General features: G+C 40.8%; 1 protein-coding gene across 8 annotated transcripts; it reads right to left on the bottom strand.

The window, feature by feature from the left end:
* Positions 1–201: 201 nt before the first annotated feature.
* On the bottom strand, positions 202–17,175 carry LOC124182644 (neurofibromin). Of its 8 annotated transcripts, XM_046570164.1 has the most exons (26): positions 16,990–17,174; positions 15,135–15,462; positions 14,841–15,059; positions 13,915–14,602; positions 13,552–13,822; positions 13,093–13,470; positions 12,779–12,965; positions 12,552–12,593; positions 12,414–12,487; positions 11,480–12,336; positions 10,978–11,285; positions 10,317–10,878; positions 9,674–10,222; positions 9,397–9,588; positions 7,244–9,329; positions 6,987–7,127; positions 6,629–6,887; positions 6,433–6,551; positions 6,193–6,306; positions 5,252–5,338; positions 4,832–5,034; positions 4,520–4,706; positions 4,163–4,443; positions 3,892–4,062; positions 2,945–3,085; positions 202–1,181 (listed from the first exon to the last, which is right to left on the bottom strand). In XM_046570164.1, exons 1-24 carry the CDS (start codon positions 17,047–17,049, stop codon positions 3,975–3,977), a joined length of 8,280 nt encoding a protein of 2,759 aa, XP_046426120.1. In that variant the 5' UTR covers positions 17,050–17,174; the 3' UTR covers positions 202–1,181; positions 2,945–3,085; positions 3,892–3,974. The 8 variants fall into 8 exon arrangements, with proteins under 8 accessions (XP_046426120.1, XP_046426126.1, XP_046426119.1 ...); XM_046570170.1 differs by having other exon boundaries at positions 202–3,085; positions 4,222–4,443; positions 16,990–17,175; XM_046570163.1 differs by having other exon boundaries at positions 202–3,085.
* Positions 17,176–18,025: the final 850 nt, after the last annotated feature.

Below are 18,025 nucleotides of genomic sequence, written 5' to 3'. Positions count from 1 at the left end.
CGACAGGGATATAACTATAAGGAAAAGACGAAGAAGAAGACGGTAAGTTGAACATGTCGATAATTATAACTCGAGAACTTATCCTGATGGGATATAGCCAAACGTGAAAGTAGAAAGGAGAAAAACTGTATTAGTGAAAATGTCAAATGTGTGTGACCCCGAGATATCCAGGTTGTTGTCTATGATGCCATCTCAATCATATTTTCATCCTCACTTTTTTTATTAAAGTAATGTATGTACAGTACGTGATACCTGCATTTGGTACTTACACGTAAAAATACCAGTAGTGAAGTAATTCCCTAAAAATGTTAAGCATTAACATTGTAATAATAATAATAATAATAATAATCATAATAATAATTGTACCATGTTTATATGTAAGTATAATAAACCTCTATTTTACAATAATAATATAAATCAAGATATTAATGATACCATTATAATTGGTAATATTAATAATAATAATAAGAATCTTAAATATAATAAATAGTAAATACATTACATTTCGAGAGAATTAGACGTGAATCAAGTACGCAGCTGCAAAAAAACTTTATTTATTGGCTGAAAATACGTGAAACGGCCAATCTTTATTGGATCAGTGTTCAGAGATTTTAGTGTACTAGCAAAAATAAGATTGCATTATTTTGCAGTTGCGTACTTAATTTACGTCAATAATCGAGTCCACAAAAGCAAGAAACTAAAATTATCTCTAGAGCCACTCAATATAAGACAGTAGGACTCTGCATAACTTTAGTCAATGCTTTAACTCATAGGCCTAACTTGTTGCATTTGTTGAAAATATATATTCAAATTATTATGTATCTCACAAATAAAAGGATCAGGAACACCCATCCATACTAAACACTGTCATACATTTTTGTAACTCTAATCGTGAATCTGTGCTCTTATTATAACGTCTATTTTAAAAAATTTTCTATTGATTTGTTAATCAATAAATTCATTTTCATTTTATTTTCTTCTTTTATCATAAAAAATATTCAGCAATCATATAATTTTGTTATATTTCGTACATATATAATAATATCTAATATATACTTTTACATCAATGTACGTACAGCGTTTGGAACTATTTCATTGATCGTTAATAAACTGTCATCCCAATACTTTCCCACACATCATCTATTAACGATTCATATCAGTAGGAGTGCTTGCTGTTCGTTCTGAAATATTAAAACCCATTTCAAGCACCATAAAGACAATGCCGATATTATATTCCACAAAACTCTAAGTTTTGTACAGAGTCTAATTTGCGGGTTCGAAGGAATGTGGATTTAATATACACGTATATATAGTTGTAAAGGCATAACTAATTAGCTTCCTCAGAAAAAATATTGCCTTGGCGAATGTGTGTGTATTTCGGTGTATGTGCGTGCGTGTCTGTGACAGTACATATTGCTTCATAAAAAATAATATATCTAGTCAAAAATGAAGGCAAAGGTGACTTGGATTTAACCTAATTATTATTCTACTGTTTGTGATCAAACTGACATGCTTTGAAATTCATTAATGTCACCCCTCGAAATTCTCGTATGCATTATATTCGTTGACAATCGTATGGATTGTTTTACACGTTTTTAGCTCGCTCGAATTCGCGAGTGATATGTAAAACAAACATTACGTTTTGTTTACATATACTATACATATTCTATCTAATTTATCTTTGATTGTTTACACTATCGCTTTGGTAGAACGCAGTTGGAATAGCCTGCCGCATGAACGTAACTGGCAGAATTTCAGAAAATAATCATTTATCTGCACCCGATAATTTCAACCAGCTTTAACTCACTAATTGATAATCTTTTTTGCTATTCGCATCTTCACACTGCCTCACACTACTAATGAAACAGATATTTACATGTCTTTATTTTCAATTGTAAAAAAGAAGATAAGAACTAATGAATTATCTACGAAATGTTGATTTAAAACATCTGTCTCACAATCAGCCACCATTTGTAACACTCAAACTTCACCACACTTAGGCCACAAAATTGGACACGCAGCACCGCTTGTGTAACAATAATTTTCACTACTTTTCATATTGCGACTAATACTGCGTGAGAAAGTTTTCTAAAGTTTGAGTTATTAAAAATACTCGTGAAATGTAACGTTTACTATGTATATATTTTGTTTTCATCCAATATCATGTCTGTTTAAAAGCCATGCTCGATATTTTAACATCACATGACTTCTTGCCTTCAAATCTGTCCGTGAATGGCATACTATAACATGTATACACATATTCAACATTGAAGACAACAATTAGTGTAATATTCATATGATGGTACCAGTGCCAATTGAAATGTTTTTATTTATTTTTTCTAGTTTTATTATTTAACTTCTTTTTTTTTATTATAGATGAAGCGGTCACGGGTCACTTGATTTCTATGCAAGTTGAGCCTCGCCGTGAGCACTGCTATTATTTCTCCTCATTTTTATTACCAAAATATTTCTATATTCTGTAAGCCAGAGCAGGCATGCACATCGTGTGGTATCTGCAGCATTTTTGAATTTCTACTTAACAACTTGTAGGTGACCATTGAAAAACTTAACTTCTTTCTGTCAATTAACCAAATTGTGAAGCTCAATTTGAGCTTTAAAAATAAAAACCAAACACAAAACAGTCATGCTTGACTTCATTAGCAAAATATTTCTAACCCAATCGATAACATACGAACTATATTGTGAACAACGATAAATAGCCCGCGAAGCTGATCATTCCAATTTCTAAGCATTTCACAAGCTGAAATAACTGAAATACCTCTTCATAGCGCATAATCGAGGGATCGTCCCGGATCCACGACTCGATGATTGTTTACCGGCATAATGATGTATATACACACACACACATATATATGTATGTATGTATATGTATCATGTATAAACGCTTGCAGGTTGGAGGAAGATGAGATGCAAAGTTACTCACCGCTGTAGCATAAAAAAATATGGAACTACAGTAGTAGCTAAAGTTTTCAGGTAGTAGGCTCATCAGTGTGAGGCGGACGGCACTGGGTTCATCTGGCTGGACATGTAGCAGCAGTAACATGGAGCCAGAATGTTTGGGTTCCTTTGACATAAACACATAGACGCATTGTTGACACGGCCGACAACACGCACATTAGAACATACAAAACCAAGATCCATGGAGCCTAGATATAAGGAGATCGATCGACACAGGCGTTTTGTTTTTATTTGCGGTCAGAAAGAAGAATAAAAAGATCACTTTTTCACAATGTCCACCAGGGTAGCGTAGAGCGGTGGTGACGTTAATGTCAAGTTCGTGGCATCAGTTTGTTATTGTTTGTATCACGTGATCACAGCATTCCCCTTCTAAACCTGACAGTAGCAACACCAACGCCCCTAGTATAGAAAGTTTTTTCTGCAAATTTTCGGTCGTTTCTTATACAATAAGATCATTCCCCTTATATCTAGGCTCCATGCCAAGAACTAAGAAGACTTACACCCGTATTCATAGTCCTTTCTTGAGGAACAAGGATTCCGTGTTCATGAAACGTGAAATGAGAACAAGGAATCCTTGTTCCTCAAGGAAGGACTATGAATACGGGTGTTAGAGACCAGAAGACCGAACTCGGGTGGTCAGGTAGGTCTGTATGTGGTAGCCGCTTGGAAGCGCTGTTAAGCGTAGAAACTTGCGCAACGCGGTACTGCGCAATCAAGTAATTTGAAATAATTCGATTTTTTCCCGCTATCTTGAAATTGATGAATGTGGGAGGAGCGCAGGATCGGAGTGCGCAAGTATTCTACACTTAGCAGCGCCGCCAGGTGGCTACCATGTATTGGCCGAACTCAAACTACGGGTTTGGATAAGAGTACGATCTCCTGGTCTCTAGTCTTCTTATACGAAACACATGCCTCATCTGCTGCTGCAACTTTTGACTGTTTTGTTGATCAGAGCTCTGCTCCCCGTGCGGGCTGCCAGGGTTCTGGGCTAATTGCTAGGCGAGATGTATGCCTCCTGTCCCATTGCCGCTACTGGCTGGAATCAAGATACCTGTGGTCAAGCTTGCCTTTCTTCCTCGTGTGCTGCAAAGAGAAAGACCGGTAGTTTCGTCGATATGGACCACGGGCTCTCGCCTTTGATTCATGATCATTAAATGCCAATAATAAACCATTAATGTCTTACTGGTAGCGGTCGAGCGACGTTGTACTGAGTATATCGCTCTCTTTCTCTATCGGACTAACCATGTTCAGACTGCTGGAACTGGTTGCAGCCACGTTCATGGTCGATACAGAATTGACTCCCAACGTGCTAGAGTATTGACTATCACCAATGCTAACCCGCTCATCCCTCGAACTTTGCTCGCTGTTGAACATACCTTCACCTTCTTCAACCGGCAGACAAGTCTCGACCATTGCTTCCAAGCAGTTGACGAATAGTTCAGCACTCTCAGCGGTCGGGTTACACTGCAAATTTGATATATCCAGTGAAGTTGAAATCAATTGTTTGTTTCTAATAGTCAGGATTTATGTATAGCCGTACCTTTGTGTAAGGCCCAGCGAATCTCCACAACCCACCAAAACCACAACTTTGCAAAAAATGCAATTGCTGTTGACTCGTATCCTCGCAGGCTATCATATTCTGAATAATAGCCTGGACTGCACTCAGTATCACTTGGTCGTGACAGGAAGATAAAACGCTGGTGATTTTGGCATCCAGTAGATTGTGGCTGAAAGGAGAATTTTCAAGAAATTTAGTATGATCGTTAACGATTCACCTCAAGGAAACTGCGCTCGACATACATACTTGATAAAATAAGACGACAAAACCACGAAATTTAGGGATTTGACTCACATAACTGGAAACACCTTTGGAAATACGACTGAGGCTTCTGCAAGGTATTGATAAAGAATTCTGGTCTCGTTTTCATCTGTGGAATACTTGACCAGCGTGGCCAGAACGGTGAGTACCAGTGTTTGAGTGGGGAAATCCGTCAGCACCTCGGGGTCCAGTAGTACGTTATTTTCGTTACTGACGCTAACTCTAGCACTTCGATTCTATACAGAGTCATGAAATAACAGATAAATAGGTGGGATGCTGAAGCATTTGGTGATCTAGCATTATGGTTATAGCCATATTTATTACCAAAAATAATGAGCAAAATGATCTCAAAGATGTTGAATACATAGTAAATATGCGATCATATCTCAAATCGTAACGATTGTGAACGTAATTATTATGCAGCGTTTTACTCGTATACCGCATCACACACACCTTCGCTTCCGAGTCGTTGATCGGCTTGGCCTCCTTCGTGGTCGGCACGGAGAACGATCTCTGTGTTTTAAATAAAATGCGGCCAGTCTTGTTAGTTGGGCATGTTGTTTCATGATTTGATGGTAGGTATGATGTTAGTACACATTACGGAATTGTAAGACCCGATGCAGGCACAGGCAGGCATACCAAGATGACACATAAATGGAATGAGGAACATCAAAATTACATTACGAACAATAATTACTACACTGTAAATTTCATTTTTAGCAGCTTGTAACTACTTTCTACGGCTATTGATTACAATCGCTGTTATAAATATAATTATTAATACTTGTAGAGGAAGGTATGTATGACATATATGATAATCCACGAACACAGCATCTTGTGTGATCGTTGCTACAGACAATCATATCTGCGCATTTCACAAATATAAGCATAAGAATGGTTCCGTTATATTAATAAACCATGCTGACCCGATGGTGGAAAACAATTAGACAAGCTACTAAATGGATCAAGGTAAGCTTAATTCCTTTCAAACAATGAAAGAACACCCATTTTTCAGCTTGTGTAACAAATAACACGAATACTGGATATATTAATTTTTTTATCACTGATATAGAAGAGCGGAGCACATCGATTAGTAACGTTGGTTGTTCAAGCAAATTCAACTTCTGCAGATTAAAAAATTACACAAATACAAAAAAAAAAAAAACTTTCAGTTTGTCAACAATTATTACAACTATTACTGTTCAATGTATAGTATACAATCCGATTTTCCAAAAATAACTGTCAACAATGGCGATACGGGAAAGTCACAACTCACAAAATAGAATAAGCTTTAACGATGTACACAAATGGAGTAACTTAGAATACGATCTAAGTTAATAGATTGATCGTTTGTAAAAGATTCCAAGCGAATACTGGCAGTTTATAAAACCCACCTGATGCGGCGTGTGCTGCTTCTGCTGTTTCGCTTGTGTGATTGCCGATTGATCCAGGAGATCCCACGACTTTTGCCTTCGATTCGCGGGATTCGTCATGCCGCCAGTAGAATCCTGAGAAATCGGAATGAAAGCTATACCTAGGTGATAGATACCTAGGGACTTCGAAACTTGGTATGTTATAGCCAGGTGTTAGATAAATTTGCGTTTATATTTTCATTTCAAAAATTAGAAACTCACGGTATTGTGCGGCACTAGAGTATCTAGGAAGTCAGTGCTTCCGGATTCTGCAACTGCGCGACCCAACGAATGGCGAATATGACACCTACTGCGTACTTCTTCAGAGACTGACACCAAGGCTAGGATAGGCAAAATCGAGATATTCACTTTGCGAAGGTAAATGTCATTCGATGTATAAACAAGAAGCAACATGTACCAGCTAGATAAGCCACACTGTCCAGTGTCACTTCAAACTTGTCTCGCCTAAGGGGTTTAGCAACAATGGCCAATAGCATAGTCAGCACTCTCGCTGTTCTGGAAACAGTTGTAGGAGTCGGATGTCGATAGCCCTTCAATAAATGCCCTACCAGAGCAAAGTGGAAGTTTGTTTTGAAGGACAGACCAACTGCGTGGTCCAGTTGCTTAAAATGCCATTCTAAAGGCTCCCGAGTAGACATCATAACTTGTTCCAAAGTCTTGAACAAATATTTTTCATAGTTTGGGCAGACAAGTCAAAAGACGTCAAAGTATTCAAACTTGTAGGGATTAGAATCATTCTGGCCTTCAAATTTTACCTTATCATCGAATATCCCTTGAGAATCAAGTGTATGCAAGTTCTGTTCAAGTAATGCCAGCCCAGATGCATAAAGAGAAGCCTCATCGAGTTGTAACACCGAGGTTGCAACCCAGAAGAGGGAACGATGTATCGGAGATTCCTGAAAGAAACATAGACAGAGGATTAAGAGAAAAAACAATTCATAAGAGAATTTAAAAATATATAAACAGGCTGCCAAAGGATCGGAGTCTGGAAATAACGTAATTGAATACTCACGGGCCTAAGAAGGGGTTGAAGTCGAGTCAAACACATAACTATAGCCTCGAGAAGAATAATGTCGTCAAAACTTTCGAGGGCCTTGACAAGTATCCTTAACAATTGTTTTATATCTTGATCTGTAATGCTCTTACTTATACAGCCAAAGACGATGAGAGCTCTGGGCTGTAGAGCTGGATTGAAGCAAAAGGCGAAACTCTTTGCTAAGGTTGTCCAAGTCTGGAGCCAATCACAGTCAGGAATGTCCCTCATACAGGCCTCCATTATTTCAAGAAGTGCATCGGTGATCACCTCTAAACTAGTGAGAGCCAACCTTTCTCTGTCCTGTCCACCGGACAAGCTGCGTTCATTTCCAAACCACTTTTCATTGGAATGCCTGTAGCTTGACCTAAAGGCAGTAACGGCAGCTGACTTAACTTTGCTTATACCAAATAGCAGGTAGAACTTTGGGAGGGAAAACTCGTCCAAACTAAGTCTTAGCACTCTTTGAGTATCCTCTGAAAAGGAGGGTTTGGTACAGGTACACAAGGAATGAATAATGTTAATCACTAATCCATGAGTCGATGCCCTCATGCTCAAACTCCCAGAGCAAACTAAGAAGGTTACAGTGTGAAACAGGTACGGAAGATGCCGCCCCACGTCCAAGCAATTGTTGAAGGATAGCATGAGCAAGTATCGGGCCAGAATGGCAATGTCATGCCACATTGCGTGCTGCTCCAGCAAAGCAGTTGGAGAGGTGCACGTCTTGTCAACGACCCTGCAAAGTCGTCCAATGACCTTTTTCGCCACTAACTGAACATTCGCCGAAGCCAGAGCGACGGCCGTGTCAGCCATAATTTCGACCATGGGTGTTCCAAGCCCATATCTAACACTTCGTTGTATGAAGTTGTCTAGGACCATATCGATCAGCTCTGGTACCTGACCTATACTTCCCCAAATCTTTGCTTGTATACTAGGATACATTTGGACCTCTTCAATAGTCAGAGTTATCAGCTTCTCCAATATCTGAGTTACCTGTTTCTGACGCTTGCTCTCGTCAGAGGGTTTGCAAAACCTCACGAGATTCACCAGCCACGGGGTCATATACTCTAGGCACAAATGCTTCAACTCTATATTTGATACCCTGAAGCCTTGAATACACTCCTCGAGGAACTCCAGTGTCAAATGTGGTTCGTTTGTCGCTAGTTTTTCACTAACTGATTTAATAAAAATTGTGTTATTGGAGGGAATACACAGACCTGAAGTCTCTAATAGCTGTCCTTCTATCTTGAGATCAAACGTCGCCGTCAGTGCGCAAAGCTGATTGTACGCCGCTGTTCTCAGGTTCGGATCTGAACTACCGAGATTCAGAAGAGCCATGTTCAGCAGAGTACCAGGCACGTCTTTAGGGCGTATTTTTTGGTGTACAGTTACGGAATCTGGCTGGGAAAGCTCCCACCGATTCCTTATATGAATAATAGCTTGCACTATGCTATCACAGTCGTTGTGTATGAAAGAAAGAGGTCCAGATTCATTGGCTATTGTGAGCGTGAACTGGTTATCATCGACCAAGCAGACCTCCTCTATTTCAGAAGCGTAATAAACGTCGTTCAACAACACCGCGTGAGACAGAACTTTGCATTTTTCAGCAGAAGTTATTTGAATTGCGGTAGGGCCAACTTTAATGGCAACTTTGGTGTCCTTGTGCGAGAGTTTGAGCGCATTGTTGAACACCTTGAGATCTTCGTCTAGGGACAGTGTCGCACCAGGTAATTTTTGCTGTTCAAGATCGATCAGATCGTTCAGCCTCCCGGGAGCTTCTATGAATACCACCTTTCGATTCCCCTTCAAAGGGGCTAGAATTCTATCGTGAAACTTTGTGTACTCGCGGACCCAGCTATTGCAATTATATATATAAGCCGCGTGAATGTTCTCATACGCCACTTCGGGAAGAACGTAAAACCATTTCTGCAAAAATTCCGTCCTGAAACGATTGTCCGAACAAGTATGAGTAAAATCTACTACAAGCTCAAATGGTGAGTGACAAAATGGCTTCAGAGTAAGTATCACGTGATAGATCAACAGGTCGCCGTTTGTTTCACCAATTCTGAAAGAATACACATCATTAAATCAGGGACAATAACTTCAAAAAATTTGCTCAAATGAAATCCTACTTGTATCTCCGAGCAATATAGTAGAACACAGGATAGCCTTGCTTGCTTGTTCCAGCTTGATAGAAAATATTCAAACTTTTGATACTTTTGAACTCTTCCTTTTCATGCATGTTATGCTTTACCATGATTTCCTCAAAGTTTGTTGATGACATGTCGATACTTGACCATCGATCGAAGGATGAAAATAGCAAACTGGAAAAGTCAACGAGAGTGTTATGATTCAACACCAAATGCTGGAATATGTCAAATATTGCTGTACACCACATGTCACACTTACTTTGAATCTACCGGCTTGTGCTCTGGAGGTCCTAAATAAGCCAGTAATGTAGCCATCTTGTCAAACGGCCTCCTGCCAACGGCTTTATGGTCTCGGCTGCTGCTCAAATAATCTCCAATCCTCTCCTGGTGATTCCACAGAAGTCTGTGCAAAGCCAAAACATTGGTATCTGATATGAAAGACATAGGATGATTCGCCTGATCCACTGTTTCGCAGTCAGAAGCAATTTGTATGAAGAATCTCCTGCCAATTTCAAAGTGTGCTCTAAGGAAGTCATTGAACGGGAGCATGTGCTGCTCTTTACTAAATTCCACATGATTCGCGATGTTCTGCAGAATTTTGGACATTAGCATCAGGCCTCTCTTGACCGGTGTAGGAACTTGCTTACTGACTATCCCCATTTCTTGCGGCGAAACAATCGCTGGATTGATGAATCGCAAAAATATTACCGTACCCACAGCTCCGATATTATTTTGTGGGCACTGTGGGAATCTCTTGCTCAGCACTTGGTACAAACAGTGACACATCGATCGTAACTGTGGAGGGAATCTACGGGAAGGGGAAAATACCAAGCAAAATCAGCATATAGGGGAAATAACACCCAGCTTTCCATCCATATCTTCTACCATTAAAGAGGACTCACTTGTCTGCTGACGACACAATGGCGTCAAATACTCTTTGAGTAAGAGCTATTAAATTTCGGCCGTTTTTTTCAATGTCTTCGTTAATGTCGATCCGCGCACTGTCAACTTCAAAGTGGGTCACCGGATCCTCTAGCAATGGTTTTATTAAAGGTTCCAACAAGCTCTGCAAGTAGCTAGCACCATATATTTTGAAACAGAATGCCATGATTTTGCTTCCCAGACTATTCCCTCTGAAGAGGGTTTGCATGCAGTCAGAGACTTCAACCTCGCGGTAAAACATATTCCAAAGGAGAGGTGACAGCAAATGCTTTGCGTCAAACAAGGTGACGAACACTCTCGCCAATTCGTCCATCTGGTTGGTAGTGACCACGTTGGCAAGGGCCATAGCGATTGGCAACTCTCCCTTGTCACTGATCATGGTAACGAGCTGGACAAGCTGTTCCAATCTATCGGCCAGCACATTTTCGGCTAGAGTATCAAACTCTGTACCTTGCTGAAGGATTTTCGTAAGTACTTCCATGAACGCGGCGCGTGTTTGAAGGTCTCTGTTGTAGCCGAGGTCTGAAATAGGAAATATCGGATGAATATAATCAACTGTTTCTTCAATTTAGTGGCTGAAGCTAATTTGCCGAATTTTACGCGATCTTGAATCGTTCTCACCAATCGAATGCATAAGGCCGCTATCAATGTTAGCACTGAGGAGATTGCTCATTGCTTGAATTGTAGCATTCCGAAGAGTGGATAGTTTCCCGGCGGTCACTCTTTGCCTCGTTACAACCTCTTTTTCTTCAGTCGATTCACTGCAGTCATTCAGCAAATTCATGAATAGGGTAAAGTACTTCAGGAAGAGTTGTGACTTTGCCTCCATTAGGTCACCTCTATCTGACTCCTCGGGTTGAAGGGGTAATCCACGTAACAGCGCTCCAACAGCCTCCATACATGCCTGGTCCAAATCCCTAGAGTAAATACTACCCCAGTGACGTTACAACATACAATCTTTACACAATCAGTTTTGAGTAGATATTTTGTAACATTACCAAGGGTCATTATTTGCTTAAAGATTCGAGTTCTTATTGAACTTTATTTTCATAATTCGGAATTTTGTCGTAATATAATCTGGACCAAGTTCCCTCTATAATGCGAAATAATACGTAATACTCACCTAGTGATAACAGTCACATCGCCGCCACTGGGAGGTGCAATTTGATGACTGGTGCCCATTACCCAATCTGTGAGATACTCTACCAACTTATTCCTGAACTTCATTTCCTGTCTGAAGGCCAAATCGTCGCGCCGCTTCATCATGACCTCCACCAACTGACATAATTTGGTTTTAATATGTATTGCGTGAACGGTCATGTCCAAATGCCTGACATATCTGACAATCGCAAGCATCATCCCTTCAATGCTGGTTACCCCGAGATGTTCAGATGGCTGATCAGTTTTCGAGTCCAAAACGTTTTTCATAATAAATATTGTGTGCTCGATAAACTGCGTGTTCAGATCCGAAACAACAACCTGCCCTTGCTGGTCAAAGAACTTTTCTACAATGCTCTTTATTTGGTCAAACAATATCGGGTACAAGGCTGGGCTCATTTCGTGTCCCACCAACTCCTTGACGTGCTTTTGTATCTGTGCGCCAAACTTTTCGTTGTTGCATATCAACAGCCTCAGGAGATTGAATACAAACTGTGTTACCGGGCAGTACTGCACTTCCTGGTTTGGATTTGCTAAGGTATTGCTTCTCTTTGTCTCAGAGTTTGAAACTAGACCGGACACCGGCCTGCTGGGCGATCTCCTCTGGAGACACACACCGCCCATCGCACATAAAAATCCAGTCATGTTTGCCCATTCGTTTATCTGTTCCTCTAACTCGTGCTCCGAATTTTGGTGGGAAGCTCTCCGTTTTCCAGTGCTACGGTGCGATGGTTCAGTCTGTGGATCCTCGGATTTTGTTTTACGGTAATTTGACAATTGCCGACAAGCCAATTCCCAGTTTCTGAATGTCTCTTCCCAAGCCTTAGTATAATTTAATTGATTTAGTAGATGGTCGTTCAACCTGGTAGGGCTATAACTTGGAAGAGAAATATACTCACAGGTTGCACACCATTGACGCAGTGTTCTATTTTTCTAAGTAGTGTCATAATCCTTTTTTGCAGAGCAGCACGACCTATCAAGGGGGATGACAAAACGTGTAAAAATTCCCATTTCATTTGACATACTCAAGAACTTACCGTGATTGTGTTCATGATAATAAATCCTACTCTCTCCGCTGGCTGTTGTAAAAATCGAATATCTAATTATCTCAAGCTTTCTTAATTTTTGTATTTACTCCACAAAATAAAGAAATAAGTTATTCCTCGTAGCGAGGCACTGCTGATGAAATATGATCTGCTTTGTCTAGTTACATCTTAAGAGTTAGTAAAGGAGGTTTTATATCCATTTCTTAACGAGTGCTCACCAGTTGTCAGGATTGTCGACGCCTGAGCAAGTTCAATGTACAAGTGGTAGTTTGGTAAAAGGCACGTTACTGCTACCTCGTCACTGCCACAACGGATGTCGGCTTCTTCACAGAGGAGTGCAAAGCATGACATTGCGACTAAAACTGCTTCCATGTCAATGCTCCATAAATACATGAAGAAAACCACCTGTTCAAGAATTAATGATGTAGCGAGTTCTGCCTTACGCATCAAAAATTAGGATCCAGTGGCGAAATAATACCGTTAATTTTCTATTTTCTTCAATATTTTTACGAAAATTATCAGATACACTCACCTCCAACTTAATGTGAGCTTGTTTACAGATGGCGATTTGACTGCCAACGTTGGCATAGTCTTTGTTTTGGGAAAGGAAAGCGTTTCTGCAGATGAGTATTTCTCTAAGCCACTTCAGTATGTCTGTGTAATTTACTATTTGGTGTTGGATCAGTTTTTGTGATATGGAGAAAAGGACTTGAGAACTGACATCCCAGAATGTGTTTATTGGAGCTTCGGGATTCCACGCCTTAATTTTGTCAGGGTGGTGCAGAACCAGCAGAGCTTCCATCGCCTCGTGCGCAACATCTGGCATCGTTGGCTGATGAACCAGAGAAACTAGTCCGTTGATCAGCTCGAGAGTCGAGCTTTGTATTTCATGGCCCGCTTTCCCTTGATTCTTACACACGAATAAATAGATTATTGCAACAGGACTTTGTAACTAGATTTGTCAAAGGGTGATAAAATGACCGGCGCTTACATTCAACATCAACATGGGATCGGCGTGAATCAGTCGCACCATCCAAAGAAGGAGATTCCTGTATCCGGATATGTCTTCTCCCCGATCCTTGTACTTGCTTTGTTCTTTGCCTTTGAGTGTCAAGCTCTGGATCATGCGTAACGGAGCGTGCGATATGTAACCCTGAGCAACCTTGTTCAGAGCATCGGTGAACATGGCTCTCAGTTCTGCGCTGCGTGAATAGACAAGATCTATCTGGGGCCACCAAAGTAATCTTGGCTGTGTGATTATCCTGAAATTAGCAATAATCAGTGGACCCATAATTGAGGAAACGAACCACGGTGATATGAAGATGTAACATTACATTCTTCGGATCATGCTTACTTGTACAACGAACTGACCAGGACGAACTGATAAGTCGAAGGAAAGTTTAAGTTCAAACAGACTTTCAGCGCTTCGTTGTTGTGGGGTTTGATGCGAAAGCAACTTATGAAGCAATCGATCATGAGATCAATGTCTTGCGCAATGTAATTCTGCCCACGCGAGAAGGGTTTGCACGGATTGAAGAGGAGGGCCTTCAAGTCGTTTATCACATTTTGTACCAAGGTAAAGGCAACATTGTTCGAATCTAATATGTTTATGTAAGTAGAGGCCTTGCAAAGTTTAACACATGTTACTGCGGCAGCTTCGACTAGCTGTCTGCTGGAACCTCCGTGCATGCCCAACCCTCTCTTGACGCTATCGATGAACTGTTTTTTCTTCGAATGCCTAGGAGAACAAGGCGCACCCGAATCTGCGTTTACAATTTCTTCAAGTACTTTCGGAGAGAGAATCAGCAGCATTATCTGTAGAGGCCAAACGGCAGCTGCTCTGCCCTTTTTGTTGTCGGCAAATGTGTCTAGAATGTCGAATAGCTCTCCACACACTTTGGACAAATCGTCGTTTGGCTTTTTCTGAAGATTGGCGAACTCGTGTGGGTAAGTATCCATCCAATTCCATATTGCCTTCTCTAGCGAATTTATCAGCACAAGATGCGCCGACTTTTTCAGCTGCTTGAACTTCTGAATCGTTTCTATTGCAATTGATACGTGTTAATACGCCAGAAAGAAGACACATCGAATACACAAGCAACTGAACATAACAAATACAGAATCCCGATCATGCAACAACATTTCAAAATATCTAGAGACGAGATATACTAAGAGAGGCAATGAAGTTAAGTTGTAATCTTTATTATTCATTGAAGTTAATCAGCAATTGAATTAACAAACTTAAAACAAGGAACAATTTTACTATTATTCACACCGTACCATTTAAAAGCCTCGTCAATCTATGAACATCAACGTTGATATGCTGTATAAGTTCTATGTCGCTGTAATCTGGATTTTCTTCGTTCGATACTGACAGCTCTTGAAGTCTGGCTGAAATTCTATTAAAGACTGCATTGAAGAAATTTAAACTAAGGGCAAAGAGGACCTTGCTGGCAAGATTCTTGAGATGCGCGTGCTGCGGACTGTCATTGGGCACATCTGCAATGTAAATATTTAAATCTTACGACATTTAACTTCTCTTTCTCGTTTTTAAAGATTCTGCAAGTACCTTACCGATGAATTGGCAAATCTCTCTCAACAATAGTTTTACATTCATCGTTTCGTCAAACTTTGTTGTGTCTTTGGGTTGATTACTGAGGCAGCGTTCTAGCGTATCCAAGACTATGATAATCGATTCGTAGCAGTGACGATCTTGATCGGAAAAATGGAATGAACGTTGACCAACACCGCAAGGTGCCAACTCGTTGACACGTTGCAGCATTTTTGTAAGGCCAGAAATAACCAGCGAGAATCGGTAACGGGATATTTGGATCAGACATTTTTTATTCTTTTCTTCGTTGATGCGAGAGTGTGTTGTTTGAGGACCAGCACGGCATGGGAGCTGTAAAATGCAAACAGCATTTTGAAACTGTGTGATTTTCGAAGGACTAGTAAAAAAAAAAAAAGTAATTCATAATGGGTGAAATAAAGGACATTGCGGACAAACGAAAAATTTACTCATTGTTAGATAAGATTTATATCTCTCTAAAACCACATCCGGTTTCCAGATAAATGCAATCTTGTTCGGATCTGGATTATTTAGTTGCAAATGTTTTTGAAGAGGAGATAGTAAATTTAATTATCATCAGTCTTCGCCGATTCAAGTCTAGTTTAATCGCTAACGATGCGTAGGGTGTAATGAGATGTAAAAAAAAATATATATGACTAAAAAAATGACTCGTTTAGTTAATACGTTCAAAGTAGCGTCGTCGAATTTCTTATACTTTATAAAGGAGATTATATCCGATTCAGGTGTTTCCGTAATTGTAAATAAGTATTACATAACATTTACGCGCGTAGCAACTTCTCCTCACCCATTCGTATCGCATTAGTGAATGTAACTTTGACGTTCCATTCATGCATCGGGGGACAGTAATTCATTGTTAGCGACAAGATGCGCGCGCTCAGGTGAGGAGTAGGGGGACGGAGGGGAGGGCGGAGAGAAGACGGTGTTGCAAAGAGGGATGATGCAGGGAGGGGAAATCCGTCAAAGCTGATTGGTTATTCGTGCAGTAACGGCGCCGGCGGGGGGGGGGGGGGGGGTATATCGGTTGACGCGAATCATTTGAAAAAAAAGGAACCGCAGAACGTTCACCAACGTTCACGGACCACCGGTTCAAAGCGATCCTCTGCTAAATGGGTCGGGAGGCACGGTCGCGGGATCGTGAAATAATTCATCGTTAGCTTTCGTTCGAGGCTGAAAATGAATCGAAAAACCTGTGACCGTGTGCATATCGATTCAAGATGGCCTCGCGCACATCGCCGGCAAAGGCGTCGGCGGGGAAACGGACCCACAGAGAAGGAAGGGGTTTGAGCTGTCTGAGTGTAAATGAGGAAGAAGAAAAATAAACGGATATGCTTTTGAGCAATGCACGAAATAAGAATCATCCCATATAGGTATAGACGGATCTGACAACGAGTATTATACTGCCAGATTTACCGCACGCCACACATACCGTGAATAATGTTTCATACGCATATACGATGTTGTAACCGGGGAATTGTATAAAACATTGTTTATCACGAAGAATTGTGTTATTGCGGCTGTAGAAACGGTAGGAATATAAAGAAGCGTTGTCGTTGCTGACAATTGAACGACACGGAGACTTTGACGTTGTTCCGTTGTACTTGTATCCGATGAGGAATGGGGGGGCTGTACGATGCTTAGTGAGTTGTGTGGGAGTGCAGGGCACATGTGTGCACGTAGGTGTCTTGTAACGCATCCGGCGAGAGCGAACGAGTAGTGCGAGTGCAGAAGGATAGATAAAGAACGAGGGAGTAGGGCTTAGGTTGAGGTAAATGCGGGTGGGGTTTCACGCGAAAAAGATCAGAATAAGGTATCGAAACGTTGTGTGGATATCGTTGGTACCTGGTCCTCGAAACGCGCAATCAGCAGATGTGCCCACTCGCCCGGTTTTTGAGTGCCCATCGCCTTCCGGTATTTAGTGACAGGCCGTCATCTCGATACCACCGACCTACACGCTCACATCAAATCGCCGCCATTTACGAACATCAACTGCTGGCTGCCAAGGAACCTCCGAGCAGAGAGGAGTCGGAGGGCAGGAGGACCTCGGTGGTGGGGGTGATGTGCCCCTCAATCCACTAATCCCAAAGCTTCGACGAACTGCCCCACTACGCAACCGCGCCATTCATAAACTCTGAAACCGAACCGACGCGCGACGCGCCTCTGTTTCGTACAAGTACGGCCGACTTTGGCGATCTGTGTTCCTCAAGCTACGAACAATATGAACCTCGCGCAATCTTTGCCAGCCGAATGCTGCGAACAAACCGAAATACCGCTACCAGATGGACTCGGCTCGTACGATAAGCTAACCGTTGCACAACCGGGCATCAGTGATATTGAGGTTTTCAACATTCTACACACCAATTACCGTTTTTACTACTTGAAAAATGGAATGACCAGTGACTGGGACAGTATGCACTTTTTATGTATAAAACTTAATTGTAATAAATCCTTTCAACTTCGTGGACTAACTTATCATCATATTTCTCCCTGTAAGCTAGAAATCGCATATCAGATTCTGATCCGAATAGACTTATGCCAATGAATTATCGGTGCAGAAAAAGTTAATCGTCGAATACTTTTTGTGATTTCATTCATAAAGTTCAATCAATTTTCAGGAAAAACGGCTTTTGGTTCTGTACAGACACATTTACTTATTATTAGGTGAGAATGAATCTGACTTTCATTTTCGCCTTCCATTACAAAACTGGAACAAAACATATCAACATAAAATGTTTCAAAGTGATATAAAAAATCAGAATATTACTTTCCTTGCTATTCTTAAACAAATAACACTATGACTAGTTAAAAAATACAGAATAGTCTCTTACCACTAACATCACCTAACTATGTGACCTAAAGCTATCGTCTAATTACAATG

Source organism: Neodiprion fabricii, chromosome 5 (genome assembly GCF_021155785.1).
Source record: "Neodiprion fabricii isolate iyNeoFabr1 chromosome 5, iyNeoFabr1.1, whole genome shotgun sequence".
In the NCBI taxonomy this organism is placed as follows: Eukaryota; Metazoa; Arthropoda; class Insecta; order Hymenoptera; family Diprionidae; genus Neodiprion; species Neodiprion fabricii.
The sequence above is the reverse complement of the archived record's forward strand: the minus strand, read 5'-3'. Positions and strand labels throughout refer to the sequence as shown.